The 18146-nt window shown below is 36.9% G+C and overlaps 1 protein-coding gene across 1 annotated transcript in view; it reads right to left on the reverse strand.

Annotated features, from left to right (window-relative positions):
- Positions 1–1426: 1426 nt before the first annotated feature.
- The window catches only part of WASF1 (WASP family member 1), an 82932-nt gene continuing 66212 nt past the window's right edge, over positions 1427–18146 (reverse strand). Inside the window, exons 3-9 of the mRNA XM_032185697.1 lie at positions 16676–16810; positions 9197–9350; positions 8526–8643; positions 7539–7711; positions 5369–5548; positions 3422–4059; positions 1427–1779 (exon numbers count right to left, since the gene is read on the reverse strand). Coding sequence (XP_032041588.1) covers positions 1622–1779; positions 3422–4059; positions 5369–5548; positions 7539–7711; positions 8526–8643; positions 9197–9350; positions 16676–16810 — 1556 coding nt within the window. The 3' untranslated portion in view covers positions 1427–1621. The remainder of the gene's footprint in view (positions 1780–3421; positions 4060–5368; positions 5549–7538; positions 7712–8525; positions 8644–9196; positions 9351–16675; positions 16811–18146) is intronic.

Genomic DNA, 18146 nt, shown 5'->3' on the forward strand with positions numbered 1-18146 from the left:
AACACACAGACTCACAAATTGCGAGAATGCTTTTTCTCCTGCAAACACAACAAGGGCATTACTGTTGCAGTGGAAAAAGTCTTCAATATAGGAGGCTGTGTAGAAAATTGCAGTGGAGCCTGAGATGGTGACAGCAAAGCTGGGAGGGCTGCTGTAACGTATTCCTACTCGTCTGGGCTTCTGGAGTTTTGTCCAGTCCCAAGAGCAGGTTAATAACCACATGCCTCTGCAAATGGCTCCACATCCTACACATTTCATGTCCCACCTTCAGAAATCTTGTTCCGACTTTCAACACTATTTTCCCTCTGTTATGTAATTCCATTTTCCAGGAGTAAGCAAAGCAGAGTGCTCTTGCAGCCCCTCATGCCTCCGTTACCAAAAGGTTTTTGACTCTCTGCTCAGATTTGAAGGAGTTATTCCAGAGAACAGAAAGAAACACAAAAGCCTTGTAACTATTCAACATGCAGTACGCTCCTAGGTAGCACTTAAAAATGACTTTGCAGTGTTATCCATGTTCTTTGCAGTCTTTCACTGACCACGATTTTGACTGCTGCACCTCCCCTTCTCTCAAGATACGTTGATGGTAAAGCTTTAAAAAAACACTTAATATAGCTCACAAGTTCCCACTTTTTTCTTTTCTTTTTAAACTTAAGGATCACAGTAAGATTTCATCTTCTTGTAGATATGCATATATTTTTATCATCAGATGATGCATTTTCTTGTTTAACACAGGCCCTTTGATAAAGTATACAGTACTTACTCTAATTTTGCAGACCACAGATTAAATCTGTGAAATCCAAGTATCCCTCAGTTATAGCAGTGAAAAGCAGGTTTCACTGAAAAAGCAACAACCAGGAACATTTAAAATGAACCATTTATTAAATCAAACTGTTATTTTAACAGTTACATAAGTTACACAGCATGTTTAAGTCAGAAGATTTCACAAAGAAAAAAAAATTAAACTTTTATTATGCAGGCAAAAATAGTACCACACAATATGTACCTGGGAGGGAAGAAGGGAAAGGGGATCTCTAAACATTCAAATAAGGCCATAATTATTTAAAAACAACAATAAAACAATAATAAAAACCCCCCAAATCCATTTTCCTTTCAGTGTGTTCAGTGCTGCTAACTATATGTACTTTTAGTGTACAGATGTAATTGAGGCAGTGATATCTTGATAGCTAGGTTTAATGTTTTTAAAACATTCTAGAAGTGGAATAAGGCTCATTAGTACATACAGCTGCCCTCGGAATGTCAATCTCAGTTGCCTTCATTAACTTAAAATTCACAAAGTGCACAGTTAAGATATGCCAAAAAATTGAAACTGCTACTCTAACAACAGCTGCCCATGCTTAATACTTAGTGGTCTATTGGAACGAAGTACGTTCCTTCAAAAAAAAAAAAAAAAAAAAAAGATCTGTAATAAAAGCCACTGTAAAACATTTAGTTTCAAAGATGCACTAGGAGTTTTTTGTAAACTGAAAAGTAGAAAAACATGGATTAATTATGTAAAGAAAAGAATACAAAAAACACTAGAAATGACCATCAAACCTTCAAAGAACAAGCACCACAATGGACATTAGCATTCGATTTTGTAGTGTACAGCAATGCATTAGTTTTACTCTAACCAATCCACTTCATCAAATTCTGAGTCATCCTCTGAATCACTGTATTCCACAGCAATGCGACGAGAAAGTATAGTAGCAACATCATTCTCAATACGCTCATGTTTAGCTTCTTGTTCACGTTGCTCTTCAACTTTGCGCAGCTGAATACCTGAAGAACACCAAAACACAGAAGTGTCACCACCCCTCTTTATCATTAAACAAGGCATCTGACTAACAAAATGCTTTGCAAGCAAAAATGAAGGATGAGGACACTGTCCTCCTCAGGTAGAAGTTCTCTGTCATGTTTTTTGAGAGGAGTGTTGAAGTTGCTGTAGCAGACAGGACCATCAGCCTTTCTACTGCTTCTGATTCCCCATTAAAAATACACCCATGCTTTTTAGCACCATTCCAAGTGATTAAGCTGTTTTACTATTTGCTTTTCCAAACATTTTTATGCTGTCTCTTCATGGTTTCAATTAAAAGTTACAGCTATGTGAGTATCCTAACACGATAGGATTTCTTGTAACTCAGTTTTGACCACGTAATGGACTATTTTGAGATAAAATATTACTTCAGGGTGAAACACAAAGCAGAAATAACATACTGATAAAGTGAAAATGCCAATAACTCAGTTAAAGACATGACAGATATTATATGTTTTGGGATTTATGTTCACAACACTATAGATTGACACCATCTAAATGTGACCTAAATCCTGTACTTAATACTCCGTGTTGTCAATTGACAGTACATGTACTTTGGTGGACTTGAAGCTATGGTAACTTAAGCCTCTGTTTCTTGTGCAAGACTTGGTCAGAAGCTTTTTCAGGAATCAACTGCGTCAGAAGGCACCTCTTTTTTATTATTATTATTATTTTTAATTATTTTGTGATGTTTTCTACTACTGTTGTATTTAAGTATTGTTGGTTGGAAATGATACTTCTTTATTCAAATGTTACCAACTCACGTGCATATAGATGCTTTCAAAATTATTCTGAATTAGTGTTATAGCCTACCTACAGATACTGCAGTACAATACCAATTCTGTACTGTGGTGTAGATGCATGGGAAAAACAGAACAGTGCAGTATGAGAGACGTTTGAGAAAGATTCACCATTCAAAGATACCACGCAGTTAAACAACAGCGCTCACAGTGCAGCAGGATTTTTCTGGCCGTAGGCTGAAACGCACAGCTTGTACAACCAGCTCCTTCCCTAAATGATCAGGAAAACATTGCCCTGCATCTCTGACACTCACTTGTGCTTTGCCAGCAGGGGACTGTGCAACTGTTCCACTACTGTGCTGAGACGTGTTAAAATTAGATTCTTAACAGCTCAAGTCTTCAGCAACAATTTCTGATTGTCATTTAGATGTCGCTGTAATATGCTGATAATATCAAAATTGAAACGTCCATTATCTGTTCTGCTTTTATCTAGCAGTCTGGGGAAAAACAATGTTTTTGTCTTCTACACAATCTGTCGGCTATCAGAAATAGGTACATTTCCAGGTAAACAGAAATGAAGAGATAATATTCATAGATCATCTATTAGCACATGTACAGCTTTTTAATCTTTAACAGAAAACCAGTTTTGCCATCCAAACTAAAGATCTGATAAGTGCCATTACAAGCTGAAAAAAGCATCTGTCTGCTTGGCAATGTACACACTGCAGAGAACAGAAAACAGAAAGAGTTAAGATGTGCTCCTCTAAACTAACTTCCTACAGGTGAAATGTTTCATCTTTCAATGCTAATGCATATTTAGTACATTTCTGAGGCCATTCTTCTTGTTGCTTATTAGCCAAAAAATTACCTTTTCGTATTGCTTCCAGCAGAACGCTTCTAGCATCACTGATTACAGGAAGAGTTGAAGGATGGCGTTTGGGTTCAGGAGCAGGAATCACTTGGGCTGGTGGAGATGGAGGCATCAGGGGGGCATGAGGGCCAGGGACAATGGTTGTGGGAGGAGGGTGCAGAACAGGGGGAGGGTGAGAGAGGGCAGCAACCGTGACAGGAGAGGAGGGCCGAATGCCAGGAGGAGGCAAGGGAGGAGGTGGTGGTGGTGGAGGAAGTCCTTGTACTTCACCTTGGGGAGGAACTGGGTGAACTGGTACAGCTTCACACACTTGTGCAGCTCTAGTGACAGGGGGAGAGGGCTGTGCTAGGGGAGGAGCAATGGGTGGTGGAGCGGGGTGTAGGACTCCAGGAGCTATCTGGAGAGGAGCTGGTGGAGGTGGCACGGCCGGAGCCTGCAGAGCAGCGGCAGGAGGGGGTGGAGGAGGTGGGACTGGGGGGGGAGGAGTGGAGGTCATTGCAGCTCTTAATGACGAAGTGGACAAAGCAGATGGAAGAGGCGGTGGTGGTGGAGGAGGAGGAGTGGGGCTCACAAACACGGGGGTTCTGCCTGTTGCTGGTGATTGAGGACGGTTTTCTACCAAGCCAGGTGCGGAACTGAAATGCCAAATAACAGGACAACAGTTATTAGAGATGGAAAGAAGAGTTTCATTTCTGCAACTTAAGAATATTGAACACTGCCCATTAAAGTGTTATGTACTATCAAAAATTCAAGGTATTTGTACTTCACATACAAAGAAACCTAACTCTCAATACAGAGTATGCATCAGTCTTCCAACAGACCTTTGCTCACATCCACCCATTAACTCAGTTTATACAAAACTGCATCTTTATCATGTTTCCTGTGCCAAGTATTACGCTTCCCTTCCATCTCTAAATTAATCCAAGTTATTTACCTGAGGTAAGAAAAACAGCAATTGATTAATTGCTTCAACCCACAGACCTTAAACCAAACCAACCAACCAAAAACAAACCAAAAACCTCAAAGCACTAGAAGCAGTGAGGAAGAGTTGAAATTGAAATACATATTTAAGATTTGATGACAGGGAGAGCGAGGCTTATATCAAAGGTCATCAACTGTATCTACAGAGAGGTATATTTATATGCTACATTCTCATTATTGTGCAGTGAATAGGCTAATCAAAGAAAACAGTACAACTGCTTCCCTGAAAGACTAGTAGAGTATTTCTTTCAGCTGCTGTGGTAAAACTAATCTAAAGAGCTTTGCATTTCTGTGTATATTCTCCTGAACAGTAAAAAGACATTCTTTTCAGGAGATTAACATCTCGCTGATCTAACAACTTAACCATCCTGTATTTCAAGTTGTATGTATCTGACCCTACACTAAAATTTTGAGTATAAAAAACAGGGGAGTGAAATATTCTAAGTATGTATCCAGTTCCAAATAAACATAGAGAAATAGAAAATTAAAGGAACTGAGAAAAAAAAGTCATTGTAATTTAGCAAATGTAATGAATGTAATAATGAATATATAATTTCATCAGCTGACCTCACCACATTTCTTTCCTTTCATATATGCTGAAAGACAGCTCAGTAGTACAAATGTTAGGTTTCCAAATTTTCAAAATTCCAGTGCTAAATCCTAAGATTCCATCATCAATCAGAAAAACATTTTCCAAAAAGTTTCCCTCAGAACGTGACATAGTCAACACATTGTTGGTTAGGTGGGGCCTGTCTCCAAAATCACACACTATGAGACTTAGATTTTAAGTCCTCTCTCCCAGATCCTACATGGCCCTGCAGCTGTGGAGATGGAAGGACTATGGACTGACACAGAATGTGTGTGCTGCCTGCGCTGCATAGAAGTAACACAAACAACTCTTAGTGGGGTGGTGGGAAACTAGACCTCCCCAGTAAATTTGCACGTGGCTTGATCACTCCTTACCTAACACAAGGAGGCACGGGTTTCACATCTCCTGCTCCATGCATGGGAGGCGGCGGTGGTGGTTCATGTGGCCGGACCAAGACGCGCTCCTCAGCTCTGTTCAGAAGTTCAGACATCTGGCTATAGGGTAATGCAGAAAGAGAATACGATCCATCCATGTGGTCCACATATGCTTGAGATCTGTAGGAAAATAGCAAAAAATGGTCCAACATAAGCTTTATTAAATCTAAATATTATTGCCCTCAGCTACTATTTTATACTTCGGTTTTGGTTCTGAGTTCAAAGATCTTCAGCAATGTTGCTATTATACCCTATAGCTTTTTATAGCACATTCCACCTTCCATGACTTTGCTTCTAGCAGCTTTAAGTCTAGAACAGATATATCAGACAATTCTGATATCTGAAATCTGGCTTTTGACAGATATATCAGACAATTACTAAGTGTGTGATCTTAACTGTTCATGAGTCACATTATTTTGAGTTAAGTAAACATACCGATACAATCAGAAATATATATATATAACAGACTGCACTATGCAACAGGCATTACAGTTGGTAATGGTTTCAACTCCTCAATCCCTACATATGAACAACCACATTCTTTTATAACATTCACGAACCATCCATCAAGTGGTAAAAATTTACAACTGAATAGTTGAACTTGTCAGAGGTTCTATATTCCAATAAATATGGAGAACATGCAACTTCAGACCTAACACTTTGTAGCTATACAACAGATATAAAGAAGATAATCTAAAGGTCTACTATTGGGTAGCAGCAGTAAATACAGCTATATACAAAGCTTAAAATGATTCAACTTACTTGTTAATGACAACTTTTGACACTCCTTAAAGACCTGATCAGTTAGGAAATTTTAATCAACTACTCAATTAAAAATATTAGTATCTGTCCAAATTCTCTATCTCATGTTTATGAACACTGTCCAACATTTACAGTGGTACTCTATGTTTCCACATACCGTGACCACTGTAGTATCTAAGCCTATTAAATCCTCAGGGGGCAAAGCTCTTACTCAGTGTTCAAAAGCACTGTGCTGTTCTGTATCTGAACAACATCTTCTGCGCAGGTACTGCTCCCAAGCATTATTCATAGTTTCCTTATTGTTACTGAGATAATGGTCCTGGGCATCAAAGGACTCCTGCAACAAGTGTGTCTAATATAGAATCTGGTGTACAACACAAAAAAATGACAGCAGGCAAGCGTTTCTGTCAACTACTTGACACTGCAGTTTACAAAAATAAGATACTACAAAACTGTTCCCAGAAAAATGCTCATTGCCATTACTTGAGTCGTACCCTACTGCCTGGACTGAGACAATTTTTACTTTATGAACTCGAAGAGATAAAATTTCTACAAGCAGGTTTTTCCATTTTTCAGACACAAAACACTGTCACCTACAGCTGTTACAATCATCTACTGCTACGCTTAAGTTTGTTTGAAAGTCTTATGGAGTTGAACAGAGTATTTCCTTGGCCGGTGAAGGAAATGGGATTTAAAATATACATATATTTTTTTGAGAACAACAAATCAATTTTAACTAAAAAAAAATTGCTAATATTACTTGTTAGACTTCTTTTTTTTTCTCAGATGATAGAAAGGACTTGCTTTTGGACAAGCACCACAAGAGGAAACACAGGAGGTGTACCATGTAAAATGCTGCTTTTAGCCACCTGCAAATACGTGCTGTGAAATGAGAATCCAACAAGTTGGATTTCATAATAGACTGTAACCAGAAACATCAATCAAATCTTGGATTTGCTCATGAGTAAAGATATGCTCAGCAATTGCATCCAAGTTCCAAGTGGACATTTGTTCACAGCACACCCACCATATAGTCTTGGCAGTGTCTGCTATAAGAAAGATCAAGAGACTGGAATAATAGGGATTTTGTAGGTCAAGACTGGAATGTAAGGACTACACTTCCTTCAAGTCACAGACGAATGACTCCAGTAACACGATAATAACAACTCTTTAAAAGATACACCAGCCGAGAATTTTAAAACTGATTTTTGATAGAGCTAAATCAATGATTTTCAGTGAATTTCAAGAACAGCAGTAGCATCTCATCATCTACCATTCCTCAAAAGAATGTTTCCTATACAGTACAAATATCTATACTTAATATAGGATAGAAAAAATAAAGAGTAACCTTGATTCAAAATGTGAAGCTGGGCCATTAGCAACTTCAATATGCTTATGTAAGAGGTTAGCATCATCTTCTGCGAGCTCCGGACCTTGGGCTAACTTCTGCCACTCTCTCCGTCTGTCATGAGGTGCCCTCGGCACTTTTTCTGGTTCATGAGGACGATCTAGATTTTTCTGCTGTAGGAGAGTTGTGCAAAAAAGAAAATGACAACTAAGACAGTGTTTTTAAATTAGATGCATTTAAACATCAGCCACAAAATAATGAAAAACAATCCCAAATAGAGTGCAAGAAAAAATATAATTTCAGTCTAAATATGATATATAAACCAAAAAGCCTTGTAAGAGGCAGAAGCTTCAATCTAGTATATAATTTGCTCAATAATACACTGTAAAATAATTGCACAAATAGCTTCTTATACTGTCTGAAATGAAATTCCAGATCAGTTATATTTGTCACCTCTGTGTTGAAATATACAGAATAATGGTGAAAAAGGAAGTAGCATCGCCTTTTCAAGATTATTTGATTTTAAGAAAATATACACCAATTACTCAATTCCCACCAATTTATTCCTAGTTTAGGGTAAACATATTTATAAGGATTTAATTTCTTCCTCCATCTGTGAGGCTGTCAGAAGTCTGTAGTATTAAAAAGTGGTCTAGTGGAATCCCTTATTCTTGCTGTAGTTCTCCTTTTTCTCTTTGTTGAGTCATTGCTAGAAGACTTCCATGTTCTGACCAACATGCTGTTAGTTACATTAGGACAGCATAAAAGCTCTAGGCCCTTCCATATTTTTTTATTATTTAATATTTGTTAAACTTGATGGCAGCGAATGGATACAAGTAATTTTAGTTGAATGACGAGAACCGTAACTGTCTCTGTAAAGTTTGAGTTGCTGTTCATAGCATAACCAAAAATGTACCATATGTGCAAGTAAACCCTTTACAGGAAAAAACACAACAACCAGGAGCTATACAAAAATAACGTATGTACCTTCTGCTTCCTCTTTTCCTTTCTTTTGTCCTCAGTGTCCTGTATCATTTTTTCCTTCCACAGGTCGAAGAAGTATGAAGGATTGGTATAAAACTTCAAACCCTCTTTTCCGTCATCCCTGTAATACAGTCACCCGAACAAGACATGCTGTTTACTTGACACACATGAATGCAAACATTAAAGCAAAATAAAGGCATATTATGGAATATCTAGTATCTCAGGCCCTGACATATTTTACTGATGATGAACATTAAAAAAGATGAACACTGAACTCCTATGCCATTGGTCTTTACCATCTTTCTTTGTGTCCAAGGTCCCAATTTTAGACAAGTAACTAACACAAATTTTAGTTAAAAGGAGTATTCTAAGTAAGTGAACTCCTAGTTCAATGACTTAAATCTTGCTCTACAAATTTTAAGTGAATTTGAGTGCTAGTGTTGTAACTACTGATTTAAATTGGCTTTGGATCAGCAGACAACATTCACCTCCATTAAAAACCTTTCCTTCTACATATTTAACCACTTGTTTTCTTCACTTCTCATCCATCATCATTTACACGGTTTAATATATACAAATCAAAAAGGCTTTTTATTACCATTGTTAGATGAGGGTAAAATCTGAGTAAACAGCTAGAAATTGGTTTTGATTTTTTTTTTTTTTTTTACACTAACCTGTAAGGGGTGAGAATGTTAAGTGGAGGAGGCTGCTCACAAATGTCATACGTTTCTTGCAAAGGAATAGGCAGAGTTTTGCGGTCAAACAGCTGCTGATCTTGAATTGTGGAACTGCGGAAAGCTTTCCTCATTGTAATGTCCTGCAATGACACTGGAAGGGGATATTGCCATTTTTAAAAAATGCCATCAAAGATACTTTATTTAGTTTAATCTGGAATTGCTTAATGACAGAATATAAATATTAAGCTTTACAACTATTATGTACAGCACAAATGCACGTTCAGCAAATATAAATTCATCTAGCACTACTGCCATGGCAAGATACTGTCAGATTATGTCAAAAACATGCTTGTAATGTTCTAGTTCATTACCCTTTATTTAGCTTCCTAGAAAACTTTTGCTCACCTGGACAGATTATCAGAACTCTCTCTCTCCAAAGTAATTCAACAAATTGCTTAACATAGCTATAAAATACAATTTCCTAGGTCAGAAATACCCGATAGCATCTACCAACTCCATTTCATAATCCTTTTAGCACTAAAACATCCCTCTCTATTTTGAGGTGATTTTACCCTTGTCTGTCATTAACATTTCTGTTCCTTGCATGTAGGCAGCAGCTTGTCCAAAGGCCCACCAAGATGCCACACCAGCAAATCACTTAAACTTCTACTGATATCAGTGAGTTTTAATGGGAGGTGACACTTTGTTCCAACACGTGAAAGTAGTCAAATGCTGTTTTTTTAATCAGACTGTTAAATTGAGATGAGACCACTCTGTTTAATTCAGGTGAGACACCTTGAGTTTTTAAGTACACTAAATGAGGAATAATCAATGGCCATTATGTAAGATTCAAAGGAAAAATAAAACTAGATGAATTCAATAGATTAAACAGGGACTTGAAACATATTGACTTTCTGTTGCTAAAGCCTGCCTATATTTTTCTAGCTTGCAATCACTGAAATTTAGAAAAAGATCAATGGAAAAGTGACTACTTGACGAAACCTATACCTTCAATTCCTGGAACAGTGTACCTGTTCAGTCTCATGTTACTATTTCTCCCTGATGGTCATTTACTACTTCTGTGAAGCCCAGATGTGTCTCAAGACTTTCTTTGTAGCTTCTGTTAAATAAGCTACATAAATCAGCAGCCTTTTTCACTGGCTCAGATATTTTAAAAATTAAAATAAAATGACAAACCACTGATACTGAAAACAGGCAGTTTTATAACATGATACAAATAAACCATTTTAATTGCATTCATTTCATTTAATTTATTAAGAAATATATCTATGTGTGTGTGTGTATAAAATAAACACATATTTTCATATTGTTGACTGTAGTGCCTGTTTACTCAAGATGAGAGGATGCCTCTCCCATTTCACTTCTTTAGAGAAAAATCACTAGGGTCTTTTGCAACTATTTTTTTTAAGACTGCATTGGCTTAAGCTGAAAGCTGTGTTTACTCTGCTTCCTAGAACACGTACAAGTGTATGTGCATAAACACACGGGCAGAGTTGGATTTCTTTTGTATAATCACAAAGGGGCAGAAGGCAGGTTTTTTTTTTCCAGAGGGCTTGCAATTCATGGAATGTTCTCTCTTCTTACCTAAATGTATTGGCAGCGTCCTTTGTGAGGCTAAAGATAGGATTTATGCAATTTTCAGTTTGGCTTTTGAAGTTTATTGTACTTGGCAAGGTTGTGTGTGCTAGAGAAGTTTGCTCCTCTTTACCCTTAGATTATATATCATTACAGTATCTTTTATCCTTTTAATACCATTAATTAGCTGCTCAGAAGCCCTTTTAAGTGTGTGAAAGAATTGTTATAATGTACAAATACCAGCTAGGGCTCTCAGTTTCTACGGGTATTTTTGCACTCATAAATAACCATACATATTTTGTACCTGTCATGAAGTACATGTTTTTTTTTTCTGGCAGAAGTTCACAATTGAAATAAAAGAACTAGGGTTTGCGTAATCTAAAAACACATTTTTTATTTTTATTTTTTTAGAATCTTTTATGTTTTAGCTGTTTTTCAGGTTGCTAGTTTTGCAAATCACACCAAACATACTTGTTCAGAGTTGCCTGGCAATCTTGCAAGTCTTTAACTGCCTGTTATTTATTGGAGACTATGCCAGTAAAAAAACAGCAAGTTAGCATACTTCACTTTGAACCTGTCAACATTCTGAAAGCAATTAAATAAATTTATTGTACTAAATATGAAGCCAGTTCTTTGTTTTAATATTAAAATATTCACAGGGTATGTGACACCATATTACTGAGACATACGTTATTCTATAAACTCTTTATTTGCATTCTGTACTTGATCTCTAGTGAACAAATACAGCTGGGCTTGCTCATAATCTCCATTTTCTTATTTTCATTTCCACTTTTTAAAAACATGTACAAGGGAACATCACACCTGAGGATAATCAATCAACAGCCAGCAAGTGTAGATTACTTCCCCTCTACTAGGCTAAAGAGCAAAGATCTTCAGAGAAAACACACACTGCTGAATTCCAAACAGCCAAAAGCATTTCCTGCATTGATATTCAATGAAAGGTATTCAATGTAAAGCATGCCATTATTCAAAACAACTGACTAAATTATGATATTATGAGGGAAATGAAAGGGCACAGAACACAAAATGCTGAGAATTATGACAAAATACTGATATAGCTAGCCTACAGAAAGAGACTGGGTAAACGGCATGTTGCAAACACAGGATATAACCCTGGGCACCGTATATAACCGCAGTTGGCTCACAAAGCCACTTGTTTAGCTTGCCAGCTGGCTAGGAAACAGCAGCTCCGTGTGTGTGGCTTCCCACCTCCAGGGTGGGAAAAACGTGAGAACCTGGCTGGTCATCTGGCCACTTAGCTTTGGCTGAGCGACAAATCAGCACAGCAAGAGAGCAAACGAGTTGTATGTATGAATTCAGGTGTGGGGATATGGGGGACACTGAAGGAGGAGTTGGAAATGCTTCAGGGATTTAACTTGATGCTGATAAATTTGAGCCTCCAGTTGCCTAACTCCTAATCAGCACCAAAGTCTCTGTATGGCCCAAAATCTTACATTTTGTATGGCTAAATTTCTCCAAAAGTCCACCTGTTGCGCCACTTGTGTTTACTGCTAGGTACAAAAAACGGATTCTGTATTTCCTTAAAAGTTGAGGTGCTCACAATTTAGTTAAACGCCCATTCAAGAATTTGAATAAATGCCAGTTTATCTTTACTTTATCTGTACTTGGGACAGTATGAAAAGACCTATTATACCAGCCAGTCTAACTGTCTATAACCACAGTATTTTCCATGTAATTAAGAATTATTTATCTCAGAAAGCTAAACAACCAAGATTTTGTACACCTGGTTTTGAAAAAGATCTAAGTCCATTTTTATTCGTAAACAAAAGCAAAATGGAAAAAAAAAAAAAGTATTTAAATTGCACTTGAATAACATACAATAAAAAGCTTTCTTCTGGGCTGAACTGCAGTGAAATACGAACATGTACTACTGATGTGGCTTTTAATAATGTTTTACCTCCTATTAAGCCTCTCTTTAGATTTCTCTCCTCTTAGTATCATTAAAATCCCCAATTTGTAGTAGAAGTTAGGTATAGAGCACGTCAGCATACTGACAGAAAGTAGCTACTTGTACATTTCAAATATATTAAATATTACATTTTATCTCACCATAAGGAAAAAAAATGTTAAAGACACCAGATGTTTTATTAATTTAAACTCACTTCAACATACAAAATAATATATGTTCCTTTTAGAGCTCTCTTTACACTTTTTGCAGAATTTCATCCTGAAAACTTTAGGACCATGACCTTTTGAATGTCACAGCTATATCTCCTTGCAGAATTGAACAACTGTGAGAAATTATATACAAATGAATGGATTCAGTTGCCTACAATTCCCTTTCTCTGTTCAAAATTTTACCAGTGATTTGAAAAGTGCATGGAAGAAAGAATGACAATATAAACATCTAATGGACAACATGGTCTTAAGAACCCAATTAAAAGTAATAAAAGGGGTTTTTGTGTTTTTCTTGTTTGTGTGATTCAGTTCCTGAAGACAGTGCAATCCTGAAGTCTGATTTCCACTTCATATATATATAAACTAATGATTATATGTTTCACCAAAGCCTAGAACCTCACACCTACCAGATTTCTCGCCCATCAGAATACTTCTGACTAGTCACTGCAGGTCGAATACTTGCTAAGCTGAGAGATTGCTTCTCCAGGATAGAAACCACTTTCCCATGGGCTTGTCCCCAAGACAAGCAATACAAATGTTCTATCATACTTGTAAAAACAACAGCAGCTCAAGCACTTTTTGGATAGGGGATTTATGTAGCTTAACTACTACAGGTAAACAAAGAGAAGACACAAATGTTTTAGGAGGACTGAGAAGTTGCTTTAAATGCAGCACGTGGCACTAGGAAGCCCAGAGCAGCACGTGAGGGAACTGAATCACCCAGCTGCATCAAGCAGCAAATCTGCTGGTGGGCCTCAACAAAGCCGCCACATTATTCAACAAATGACATTTTGTCCACATCCCTCTTTATATACAAAGACCAAATTATGCAATATCATGGCTTTGACACTGCTCTATTGAGCCTTGGACACACAAATTTAGAACTGATTTTCTTACTAAATAACCCCCAAATTGAATCGAGGGCTAAGAAAACCGGAAGAAAAAGCAGAGAAGCAAAAGAAAGCAGCTGGAGCCCAGCCATCTGCCGGGATCTCTGGGAGGGACACGTGCTCAAATCCAACATTCAGTTGCACGGAGAAGTGTCAAGAAAAGGGTCCTACTACACAGCTTAATTGAACAGTCTTTTTCTTTAGTTGACTTTGGTGGTAAACTTGATTATGAATTAATTGACAACAGTGTTATTCTCCATGTTAATATGTTATATGTTGTGACAGAAGGATTGTATGCCAGGAGTCAAGTTCTTCAGTACACAATCTCAACGTTGGTTTCATCTGCTTTTATATTCTTTCAGATATTGTAATAATCCCCAACACACACAAACTATTCAAAAATTCTAGAGCTTTTCTCTACTTTAACTCTACCAGAAACGCTTTGTCAAGTATCTGTACCTTGCTCAGTGAATCTGACTTGTGCTGGTTTTGCTCGTGCTGCTTAGCTTTAAATGAATCTTAATTTTTTTCCTCTTGTGTAATAGCATTGGGCCCAAAGGAACACATTACGTCTTCTATTACTGCCTGCTGGCAAAGAGCTATCAAATGAGACTCATTTTGCAAGCATAGCCCATTTTACACATGCTGTTAGCTGAATAGAAGTACTGAAATTTGCTTAATCCTTCCAGATTGGGTTAGGAAAGGTATGAAAGGTAAATCTAAATGTCTTCCACAAACCTTCACGCATTACCAATCTCCAGATATTTTAGCTCTGACCAAGAGTAAAGCAAGATCGTTTGTGATAAACTACTAAATTTCAAGCCCCAAAGAGGATACTGAAGGTGAAAAGGTTTCTTTATCCCTGATTTTTACAGAAATAGAATGTCGGGTTTCCTCTCATCTCTTTTGCTCTCATCTGGTGACTCATTCTGGACAGACTTTTGTGAATAAGGAACGCTGGGGATGGCTCAAGGACTGGCTCAAGGACTGGATATTCTTAGTTAATAAAAGCATTCATTTAACGGCTCCTGACGCATGTGTTCCTCTGAAGTACTAGCAGTCATTACTCTTTTCACAGAGTCATAGAATCTATGATTCTATCTCTTTTATGGAATGAGAGACAAATCCAGGGTATCAGATCCACGTCACAATCAGCCACTCTGGACTCAATCAAGTAGACATCTTTGTAGCCTTGTTTCCTTTAATTTTAATGCATCAGTCTCTTTTCTTACATATGCAGCTTAGCAAATAGATATGCAATTCTGTGACAAGTTATTGATCTGGTGCATTTGGTACTACAGACTATTTACAAATATTTCTGGCAATTCTCTAATAGGTATGAACATGTAGTTCTGAAACCTACAACCACACTTGTCAAGGGCCATTTATGCTGTAAAGTACAAACTTCCATCTCACTATCCCGTAACATCCTTAAGACATATTAACCATATCATGGTCTCTCTATTTTCCTGGAATGTGAATGGTTGCCACACCAGATATATCACTATAAATCCCACTCTGATCTAAAAGAGTAACTAAGTTCTCTAGGGTAAATGTGGAAATGACATTAACACTCTGGAGTATTGCAGCTGTTACAAGATTAGAATTGCTGACAATTTGTTACTGTACACTAACAGATTTGTGTCATTATCCGATCATAGTAAACATGGTATTTTATTGGAAAAAGAGGTGTATGCATATGATTTATGCTCAGTTGTCAAGAGACTTGGAAAATCCCATTAATGTAAGAATTCCCCTAGGCGAGTCATGGTTTTCTGGAAAATCTGCCACAAGCTGTGAACAGCTGTCTTTCAAAACCTGCTCTGAAATAAATCTCACACGAAGTACAGAGTCTAAACTTCCTTAGCTTGATTTTGCTAATAGTGAAATTTCAACATAGGTAACAAAACAGCCTGAGAACATGCTCCTGGCTTGATGCTTTGTTGTTCCTCTATGACATGCCACCATCATACCTAGACATTTAGAACCGAAACAGCTTTCTATATTTTAAAATTGGATCCCATGAGGAGTCTGAAGTTGTTTTTCATGATAGGATATTGTTCAACTTTCCAGGTCTTAGCCATATATCTAGAACACCCTAAAACTGCGGTTACAGGACCTTTTATAGTTCCATCTGTAACCAGCAGATATCCAAGGAAGGTAAAAAGTGTCCTGATATTTGCACATTACCTGGTCATTGTTCTTATAGTAATCCTAAAGTCCATACATCATTTCAATCCCATAAAAATTCTATTTTATAAGCACTAGCCATATCCTATTGACTGTTAGAAGTACTTGTTTTCTCAGTGCTACCAATCTTTATATTACTGAAAGCTATTTAGGAAGAATCCAAGGGAGTATATAGCATCATAAATGGAGCTATACAAGTAAAAGTTCATGCAAAATATAAGACAGTATCAAGTTAAGTGCAAAAACTCTATCTGGACAAATGGTTACATCTCATGGCAATGAGTAAGAAAGTCACTAAGGAAAAGAATAAAGATGTATTCCCAAGAATTCCCATAATATTGCAAATTATTAATATTACTAACACTAATACATAACACTACTGAAGTGACATGCTCCTATAGCAATTTTTATGTAAAGTTGTGGGTAACCGTAGTGTTCAGTAACCATGAAAATTTTGAGCTCAGAAAGCTGCTCAAGGCTATAAAAACAGCCAGCAGCAGAAACAGAAATGAAGCTCACTTTCATAATGCTCTGCTCTGTGTTCACATAAATATAATTTAAGCTATTCTTATTTCTATTTCATGTATCAGTGATTTTAGGGAGATGAAATAAGAACTCTTCAATGAAGACATTAACTTACGTTCTTCTTCCTTTGGATCAAGTTGCGTAACACTGACAGATAGGCGATCCACACGCTCTTGTAGGGAGTTGACTCTAAATGAGAAACTGTGTGCTTCATTGAAAAGTTCACCGAATATATCTTCAGCATATTTACCTAAAATAGGGGGGAAAATACCACAGGATGAGTTTGCTTTTAGAAAGATTTCTGATAATTATTCTCCTTAAATAAGTAAAGCTAAGGTGCGTATCAGTAGTAACAATCCGTACTTACTAAGGTATTTAATAATGCTTCAGAAGAATAAACAGAAGTTAAATATTTAATTTAGAATGTATTTATCATATATGACATTTTATACTTTACAGAACAGACAGACAGTTGGGCAAAACTGACTGAACTATGCCGATACCCAAAGAACTAGACTATCAATTTCTTGGATATTTATTAAAGGACAACATATAGCATCTGTATGAAGATTAACTGATCTTTCCAAGTGAAATTTATCTCAACATTTCTCAAAATGGCATACAGCTTTCACTCCTACAGTTCAAAACACCTTTCAAAAATGAAAGAGCAGATGTCTATATCTAGGTTAATTAGAACTAGCATATTCAAAGATACACATTAAAAGAATGACTTCTACTTTGAAGGGTTAAAATTCTAGTAACTGACTAATTTATACTAAAGAAAAATAGTCTCCTTTGTTCACTTTGATGGACATCACAAATTTAGCCCAACAGACCAGGAGATTCAGGTATCATGAGAAAAGGCTCAGTAACGATTTTTCTTCTACAGAGAGAAACTGGAATGCTCTACAGAGCATTCTACTGGAATGCTCTACAGAGTGCTTCTACTGCACCCTGAACTCAGCTTGAGTAGTCTGACAAAGCCACTGAAAAATGCACCAGGCCATCTATCAAAATCTGGATCCACATCAATGAAACAACATGTGATAGCTTTTAAAATGTTCTATCATGCTGTACATATGTAATTCATTTGCTGTTAGTGCACCTGTGTTGGTTTTTGAAGTATAAATCTCCCAAATTTCTAACTACCTGGTTTGCACACAAGTTCTCAACAAGTACAGCAGGAAAAGCTATTTATGAAATCTCTGCCTTCATTGCACAATAACTCTGGAAGTATACATAAAAATGAGGACACGTAAAGACATCAAAAGGACAAAAATTAAATTCTTACAGGTAGTGTGGAAACTATTTAAGGATACCATGTGATGGGTACAAGGCCAGTGCACAACCATTTATTAAGACTGAGGTAATGGCAATAAAAACCAGCACAAATAAACACAACAGAATATAAAGGGAGAAATTAGAAGACTTGTACAAATGAAGAAAATAGAAAACATTGCAAATTGTGGCATATTAAATGAAACAACATAAAAAATAGCATGAGGAACAACTAACAAACTACTAATAAATATTCCTTCAAACACATGAGGAACAAGAAAGCCTGCAAAGGATGCAAAGGAGTCCGT

The sequence above is a fragment of the Aythya fuligula genome, chromosome 3, assembly GCF_009819795.1.
Source record: "Aythya fuligula isolate bAytFul2 chromosome 3, bAytFul2.pri, whole genome shotgun sequence".
Taxonomy (NCBI): domain Eukaryota; kingdom Metazoa; phylum Chordata; class Aves; order Anseriformes; family Anatidae; genus Aythya; species Aythya fuligula.